At 44.5% G+C, this 9,284-nt stretch overlaps 1 protein-coding gene across 1 annotated transcript; it reads right to left on the bottom strand.

Annotated features, from left to right (window-relative positions):
• Window positions 1–1,855: 1,855 nt before the first annotated feature.
• On the bottom strand, window positions 1,856–8,896 carry LOC135257939 (slit homolog 2 protein-like). Its single transcript, XM_064341158.1, has 3 exons — window positions 8,431–8,896; window positions 6,410–7,828; window positions 1,856–3,905 (listed from the first exon to the last, which is right to left on the bottom strand). The coding sequence occupies exons 2-3, from the start codon at window positions 7,820–7,822 to the stop codon at window positions 2,307–2,309; spliced, it is 3,012 nt and encodes a 1,003-aa protein (XP_064197228.1). The 5' UTR covers window positions 7,823–7,828; window positions 8,431–8,896; the 3' UTR covers window positions 1,856–2,306.
• Window positions 8,897–9,284: the final 388 nt, after the last annotated feature.

The raw sequence follows: 9,284 nt of genomic DNA, 5'->3' as shown, positions 1-9,284 counted from the left end.
CGGCCCGGGTCAAACGAAGCGGTCGGTCGCGGCGACCCCTCGACCCCCGCACGCCGTGGGCTTACGGCGACGCATTCAAGCTTTCGCCATCTGTGTGCTTCTCCCAACCTCCTCCTCCTCCTCCTCCTCCTCCTCCTCCCCTGAATCTTCTCCCTCTCCCGCCATACCCCATTCCTCCACCGGACCCTCCCTCTTCCCTCTCCTTTCATCATCCCCCTCTCCCTGTCTGCGTTTGACGGGCCCTAATTTCCCCACTTTCTCAAGCTGTTTCTTATGATTCCCATGTGTGTAAGCGGCGGCATGTGCTCCGGGTGTTTCTCTAAATTTCCCATTCTGGACATGGGGGCCAAGAGAAGAAGCCAGGCTGCTTTAGAAATGTGCACTTCTGTTTGTGGTCGCTTTAGGTTTTTTCCTGTTATTTTATTCTTTTGTGGTTATAAAGCATGAACCACGTGGAAGGGTGTTGTCATTATTGTAGGCTTGCGGTAGAACCAGCACCTTGGTGCCTCTTAAAGGACTCAGGGGAAGTCTGATTAGGCTCTACTCATTCATGTCTACTTGATAAAAAAGAAACATTATGTTGTAGGTTTATGAGCAAACTAAAACAAACCAACATTATCAACTAAGATACTATGATGATTTGGCATCATTTTCACTCTTTGTCTGGAATTTTATCTGCTCAACTTTCCTAAGTCACAAATAGTACCAGAGACAGGTAGTATCCTTTTCTTTACATTGCATGGTGTAAATTTAATGGACATCGGTGACATCTAGTGGACATTGCTTTCACTGCGTGTCATGTTGCTGCTCTGTCAGACCGCCCATTTTACATTCCCCCGTAGATCCAGCAAGCTACGGCAGAGGTATCCCCCTGAACACGACCATTTGCTAAGGTTTTGGCTCAGGTGTTGCTAAATGAACCATGTGAACCTAAGCATTTTGATACATTTCACTTCAGCGTTCAGTCATTAAAATGTCAGTGTGTACATCTGTCTCTTTGTGCTTGTGTTTTGATTAGAGCCTACCTTTGTTGTTGGAGCCCCAGGACAAATTAAAAGTTCCCATTGTAATGCTTAAATATGTACGGTAAGGCGGCCAATTTTAAGGAATATCCCAGTAGATTTCTGAGGACAGCTGGAAGTGGGGTGATCAGTGAATATGGAGGTTGTTTGAATCTCAGTTCGGGCAAGCAAGGAATTTCATTTCAGTTTATCCATGGAAAATCCCATGGTGTAACTCTTTTAGAATGTGCCGGAGCTCAAGCTTACGGGTCATTATAACTCTCTCTCTCTCTCCCTCTCCGTAACTGTCTCTCTTTCAGTCTCCCTACTCTGTCAACAGACACAATGGCCCCATTCATCTCTCCAATAACATGTGATGACAGACTCTTACCCCCCCTTTGCACCAGGAAATAATTGCTCTTTCAGTGAAACACCTGTGATAAATTACAGCTTAATAAAAGTTTAATTGAAGCATTAAATAGGTAGGTAACAGACAGAGTTCTCCCGCAGAGTTGCACAGGGGAGTTATGGAGCTGGGGCCTGACCCTGCTTGTCACTGGCAAAGAGCCCTCCCACCCTCCTGTCAAGAAACCAGCTCCGTTCTGGCCTAAATGTCCTCGGAAAATGCTTGAGTTTTAACACCAACTTTATTAAAACAATATTATGTCTGTGCAAGGGAGCTGCACTTAAAACACTTAAAGCAAGGGTTTATTAACATTGCTTTAACAACTTAATTGGTGCAAAATATATGCAGCAAAATATCTTGCACTTCTCGTATTTAGTTGACCCGCTGTTTCCGTTGTTGCAATTTAGTGTAATAGTATTGTCATTCTGTGTCTCAAATATACATAAAAGCAGGATTCAGGATAGCTGCTTTTTCTTGGGAACTATTCTTCAAATTGTACATTTCTTTCCGTTGTCACAGAGAAGCAGTTCATCCATGATTTACTATTGTACCCACTACACTGAGTGAGAAAGACTAACAGTGCCCCCCAGGAAAACTCCTGTTTCCTTTGGGAAAAGTCCTTTTGTGACGTAGCGATGGGAGACAGAGGCTACCTGAACACTAAAATGGGAATGATGTATCATCACTGACACAACATCATGAACAAAGCGACTTATTTAACTGTGGAAACTGAAGCTGTTCGACTGTACATGGTAGCTGACAGCACATGATAACCCTACTGATGATGGGTCTCTACCACCAATCACTAGCTGTGGGATTAGATACTGAGAAAGTCTTAAGGTGCGCACTGCTGGAGATGTCATTTCAATATGTGTCACAGTCACGCTTAGATTCATTATCTAAAAAGTGATGGTTATAGTGGAATTAAGGCACTGGGTACCCTGAAGTAATATGTGTTCTGTGAAAGTGTCTTCAGTGTACCCCTCCTTGCGGTACCAGGTTCGCAGTTTGATCTGGGGGCATTTCTCGTTGGTGCACTTGACAGAAATGGTGCTGTTGGTTTCCTGGACAACGCAGCCAGTGGTGGGCGGGGTCTCCTCGGGGTGAGTGACAGCCTCGTGGGTGCTCTGAAGAGGAGTGCTGGTGTTTGCTGCGCACACAAGCTGCTCCCTCTTCAAAGACATTAATCCCCTGCCACTCAGGAATGAGGGCGCCCTGCAGTACATGTTGGAGGTATCCTGATTCAAACCCGTGCTGTACACCAGCCAGTCGTAGAGGTAGAGCAAGTGGCAGTCGCAGGTCCAGGGGTTGCCGTGCAGCCGTACCATATTGTGGGCTAAGAAGCCCATGAACTCGACGGGGATGTTCTGCAGCGCGTTGTCGGACAGGTACAGCTGCTCCAGGTAATCCTGGTCCTCAAGCAGCCCGCTCGGCAGGCTGCTGATGTTGTTGTTCTCCAGGTGCACCACCGCGAGCTCTGAGAGCCCCCTGAACACGACCTCCGGCAGGCCGCCAATCAGATTGTGGGACAGGTCCACGTGCTCCAGGGCTGTCAGGTTTTGGAACAGGTCCTCCGGGATGACGGAGAGCTGGTTTTTGGACAGGAGCAAGCAGGTTAGGCGAGGCAGCCCCTGAAACATCTCCGGCGAGAGCACGGTGAGCTTGTTGTCCGCTAGGTTCAGCTCGCTCAGCCCTGGTGGGAACGCGTCGGCGGTGAGCTCTTTAATCTGGTTGCCGCGGAGATTGAGCTTGTCCAGTTGGGCCAGTCGGGAGAAGAGGGCCTGGGGGAACCTGACGATCTTGTTGCCCTGGAGGCTTAGCTCCCTTAGCCTCGGGACACCATCGAACGTGTCGGGGGGCAGGGCCTCTATCAGGTTGTAGCCCAGCCTGAGGGTCCGCAGCTGGCCCAGGTTTCTGAAGATCTCCTTATTCACGGTGGAGATCGTGTTGAGCGACAGGTCCAGGAGGCGGAGCCTGCCGAGCTGCTGAAACAGGTCGTCGGTGAGCTGGTAAATGACGTTGCCCTTGAGCTGCAGGGTCTCCAGCTTCTGCAGTGGATGGAGCAGCCCCTCCCTCAGGACCCTGAAGCGGTTGAAGTTGAGGACCAGCGTGGTCAGGTTTCGCAGCTCGCTCAGCGTTCCCAAGTACAGCTCCTCAAGCCGGTGGTTCCCGCTGATCTCCAGCTCCTCTAGCCCCGACAGATTGTTGAACGCCATGCGGGAGACCCCCTGAAGCAGGTTGTTGAGGAAGACCAGCTTGGAGAGCTTGGAACCATCCGGAAAGGCTCTGGGGCGCAAATACATAATGCCGGTAGTCATGATGACCAGCTCCCTCACGTCCGAGGAGATGTTCTGGGGCATGTCCGTACTCCCTTCATCCGAACAGATGGCCCGAGTTGGAGTGAAGCACTGGCATTTTGTGGGGCAGCTGTACCCATGGTAAGACAGCTGCAGCAAGATGAATAAAGTTACACAAAAGGCTTTGGTCATCATTTCGTTCTAAAAAAAAAATGAAAAATGAAAATTAGTGAACAGGTTACATTCTAGATAACTGTCAGTTTCCCTCTGCCCTGAAATAACATTGCAGAATTTTACAATTTTATTCTGAGATTAGTATGTATGGCTATTTGATTTTAGAAAAGTATTTGTTTATATTTTGGGCTATTGTAGTTGACATAACATGATATTTCCAGAAGATATTTCCATTATTGTGTTCAGTTGTTTCACTTACGAGAATAAAGCAGTTTTTTTTGGCACATATTTTTTTTTTAGTTTAAAAAATATAAAATATATAGCCTTTATATTTTTTTTAGTTTGAGCTGATTTTTTAAAGATGTATTTTTATGACAAACCAGTTCATATAGTCATATAATGTATAATAACACACATTATTTATTGGAAGAATATCGCTTCACTAAATCTTTCTAAAACCTCTGTGAGGTTAAACTGTCATGTCTTATGTAAATGCTAGAAGTTGGTAATTAATTAAATTTCCTCAATACAAAATTCCATTTACATTAAATTTAAGTGGTGACTATAAGTAATCATGATATGACATACTGTAGATAACATTTTTCAGTTTTTTATTGACATTTGGCAGTGAGATGTGGTAATGTCTCTTCATTATCTAAATAAACTTTGGAACTTAGCATTAAAAAAAGGTTTGGCTTACCTAAGTGTTTCTTGTTCCGTGTGACAGAAATGGCAGGAAGAAAACATGTACTATGCAGACTCAAGCTGAGAGGATGACTAGAACTGAAACCGTATCGCAGGAATAAGTAACACACCAGTTGTATTCAGTAGGGCAAAGTAGTTTGTTATTGGTTGAAATGACCTTTAGTCACACCAGTAATGATCTTCCAAGTGCTGTTGGGAAAATGAGCTTCTATAAACAAAAACTTGGCGGTAACTTATTGACTGGAATGTAATGTTGGTCCTCTGGGTGTCATCTTGGTGTTTGGTTTTAGTGAGCAAAACCTTTTAATAGGTTCAAACAAGTTGGTGATTGACAGATCAGTGCTACCTCACCCATTATGGGGCTCACAAAACCTCACTTTCCCATCACTAGTCATGGGTGCATCTGATGAACAATTGTAATTAAAATCGGTGAAGGAGAAGATAATCGTTTTAATATATCAGTCGACTGCATTTACAATCATAGTGAGCCAAATAAAACTACATCGCTTTTTACTGTCTCCACCAGTTCCACGGCAAACTTTGCCTGTACTTTGAACGTGGGTGAAATCACTCTATGCAAAGTTCATCCACCTATCTTGCAGAAGTGTGTATTTGCATATGTCATTTTGGGGAGGTTTTATGTTAGTTTTTCTATCTGTTCTCTGATCAAAGCCAACAGCTTGTCACTTCTGAGTCATTGCTCTGCTTTATGTACATCTGTAAGATATACAAAGTCAACATCAGGCAACATGTGTATGTGCTGAAGAATATCTACAGTGAGCCCCATAATGTTTGGGACAAAGATATTTTTTAAACTTATTTGGCTCTGTACTCCACAATTTTAGATTTGTAATCAAAAAATTGATTGAAAGTTGAATTGCTGAGAGTCTGCACCTTTACCACATGTGAATAGTCTGATTGCAAATATAAAATGGTGGAGTACAAATGAAGAAAAAATATTTTTACCCCAACCACTGCGGAGCTTCCTGTATATTAAGGGATAAGTGACCCAGAGGTCAAGCTGGGCAAAATACTGGGCACAAAATAAAGTGCTAGAACTGAAATCAAATTAAAACTCTTTTATTACTGAACTTGAACACATGTGCTCTTTAAGTGGATGTAATGACATGGTTTGCTTGGGGCTTAACCAGGCAGTATGCTTGGCCTGTGTTGTAAAAGAGAGTTCTGGCACGTGTGTAGTTCATTTTATAAAACCACAAGGCATGTCAAATATTAAATGACAAAACACCCCTTTATTCATTGTAAAACTGGTTTGTATACATACAAATGCAGAATGCTTTCAATTAATGACTTTAGATACTCATGTCATTTTAAAATATATTGACATGTTGTTTCAAAACAAAGACATTTTAATAGCATGCCAATATACAGGTTTGCCATTTAACATACCTTCAAGCAAGTATGGAATTTATAAGTGTCATGGTTACAACATTATTTATGGAAAAAGAATAATACTAATGACTTATATATGATGAGGTGACTCATTTATACGTATTTGTTCTAATAATTTATAGATCTGCCACAAACCATTTATTGTTGCATAGTATTATTATTTTTCTTTTTATAAATGATATTATTGCATGAACACACAGCATATACACATAGCATAAGGGTGATTGGGAGATGATAGCTTGTTTATTTGAGGAGAAATTAAGACGTACGCGCGCGCACACACACACACACGCACACAGACTCACACACACATACACAAATAGATATTGTATATATGAAGTTGGCATGTGCTTATCCAGTCCTGATAGTTAACTGAGAGTTGGCTGCCCAATAGGTTGCCGGTGGACTTTTCATTCCATTTGAACAGGATTGTCTGAATCTCGGTCTGGGAGTTTAGAGGCCTTCTTCTCTTTTTTTCTCCAGAAGAAGATGATGCCAAGGAGGATGGTAATGATGAGAGTGCAGGCTAGCGCTACGATAATCACATCGATGTCCTCCCCCAAAACCTGCCGTTGGAAGTCTGCCAGGCTGGTGCCGCTCAAAGACTCGGGCGAGTGGCACACCACCTCAATGAAATTCTGCACTTTGGTGCGGTGGCGGTGCAGCCAGTTTCTGAGAGGAATGATATCCTGGTCGCACTGCCACGGGTTCTGTCTCAGGAGCACCTGGTCAGCCCTCTCCAGGGAGGCCAGGAGCTCTTGGGGCAGATTGGGCAGGGAGTTGTTGTGGAGGTCCAGGCGCCTGAGGCCAGGCAGACCGTGGAGGAGCCTCCCAGGGAGGGACCGAAGGCGGTTGTGCTGCAGGGAGACCTTGACCAGCGAGGTCAGCCCGCTGAACGTGCCCTCCTGGAGGCTGACGAGCCTGTTGGTGTGCAGGGACAGCTCCTCCAGTGCCGTCAGGCCCCGGAACGCGTGGACTGAGGTGGAGTTGATCTGGTTCCTGCTCAGAACCAGCAGACGGAGCTGGGTCAGGTTTTGGAACACGTCGTCGTCCAGGTGGGTCAGCCTGTTGTCATAGAGCCAGAGCTCCTGGAGAGGCATGGGTCCAAAAACTCCGACAGACAGCCTCTCCAGGCAGTTACGAAAGAGGGACAGTTTGGAGAGGGCCACGAGTTGGGAGAAGATCCCCCCTGGCAGCACCGACAGGCAGTTTCTGGAGAGGTACAGTTCCTGCAGTTTGTGTAGGCCGTAGAACAGCTTTGCCGGGAGATGCTTGATGCGGTTCTGGTAGAGGGACAGCTGCTTCAGATTCACCAAGTCGTCAAAGCTGCTCTCCGGGATCGTGGTGAGGGCGTTTCGGGACAGGTCGAGGGACCTAAGCTCGCTCAGACCCTGGAAGGTCTCCTGTGAAAGTGCCGTGATGTTATTCCTGTCCAGCAGGAGTCGCTGTAGACCTTTCAGGTTCCAGAACAGTTTCCCCGGTAGGCCTGTCAGTTTGCTTCCCCTTAGACTCAGGGCTATCAGGTTTTGAGTTTTGTTGAAAGTGCCATCTAATATCTCCGTTACACCAGAATAGCTAATATTCACATTTTTCAGAGTTGTGGCGCAGCTGTCAAAGTCACCTGGCTTTAAAATGGAGATGCTCGTGTTGGCTATGTAAATGTAGTTGGTTTCGTGTGGAAAGGAGCTGGGGACGTCCGTGATATTCTGACCCCGGCACTGGACTTGATTGAGTTTGTCACACTGGCATCCCGCTGGGCAGTTTCCTTGGACTGCAGTAACAGCCCACATGCTGTAGAGCAAGTAGAGGTACACAGCCCTATCCATGTGCTCCTAGATGATATACAGAAGCATTCATTAATATAATTAATATACAGCTAGACTGACTGAAAGAGACATACTCCCTAAACTTGAAACTTATGAAACCAAGTTGTGGTTCAAAATATCTTTGCAAATAAAAGTTACAATTTCACTCAATATAAACTGCTACTGTATATGTGATAAAGTGCCACAGAATGTTGTCTGTGGGGGATGCCCAATTCAGGAAGTATTACATTTTGTTTTGTATAATCTTTTTTCATCCTTCTAGTGGATATGTTTAGTATAACAAAACATTTCAAGTTCTAGTTGACTCCCACCTCATCATCATCTTTGCTATACTTGAAAATACTTGTGGCAATATACTGAAAATTGTATCTTAAATGGGATGTAGATGGATTTTTCAATTTTGTTTCCATTTACAGCTGGAAAATGAAAATTATCCATTGCAACAAATGTCCCACATAACAGAATAGTTTTGCGGCATTTTTAGTAAAAACCTACAAACGTTTGTGTTCTGCTGAATGCTCAGTTATCAGAAGTATGCAGACAGCGGCACCCTCTGGTTATCAGCTGAGTTCTGTCACATTTGAAAAACAGTCTTCACAATGACTTACCCTTGTATCCAGCTGGTGCTTGATTTTAAAGACTGACGGGAGTTTGTATCTCCGTTCCTTTGAATTCCCAAAGACCCCTCACAGATTCCAGGCTCCTCTGTCACATACCTTGTAGTGGATATCCCCACTGTTTCCTCCCGTACCAAGCAGTTTGTGCTCTATACTCTATACACGCCTCCCACCCCCCCTCCCTCCCACAACTCGGGGAGATTCAGGGCACAGTGTCAGCCAGATAAACACTTGCTAGTTTTGTCATCGAGATATAGCCCCTTTACTGTATTAGCAGCAGTTATATAAACAAAAATTTAAAAAAAAATGTATTGCCAAAAATAATAAAAATGGAAACATGAATCGCAACAATCATACAAGAGGGGGGGGGGGGGGGAAAGAAAAGAAGTGGAAGCCATGGAAAGAGGCTTCTGCAGGACAATATTAGGACTTTCTTCTCTCAGGAGTAGGCAACGCTGCTGCCAGCCCCACCCTCAGGGCCGCTCAGCAGCACAGCATGTTTTCAGCACTGATAAGAGCATCTCACTATGTCCAAACAGGGGACTTTCTGCCAGCTGAAGCACATACCAGATCACCCAGAGCCATTAGTGCTTCATTCGGGATTTGAACTTGCAAACCCTCTAGTCAATAGGTTTTCCCGACTTTTCGGAGCAGGTTAACTAGTTTGCGACTGGAAATTATAGAGTAAAATGTTTTACAACTTTTACATTACTTCCTTACAATTCCATACTCTTGTCCACATAGGCTATAATGTGCTAATGGCAGTTTTTAAATGCAATCAGAAAAACAATTTTGTGATTGCTATGTTTTATATACAGAATCAAAGAAACATACCATGATATGTT

Source organism: Anguilla rostrata, chromosome 6 (genome assembly GCF_018555375.3).
Source record: "Anguilla rostrata isolate EN2019 chromosome 6, ASM1855537v3, whole genome shotgun sequence".
NCBI classification, from domain to species: Eukaryota; Metazoa; Chordata; class Actinopteri; order Anguilliformes; family Anguillidae; genus Anguilla; species Anguilla rostrata.
The sequence above is the reverse complement of the archived record's forward strand: the minus strand, read 5'-3'. Positions and strand labels throughout refer to the sequence as shown.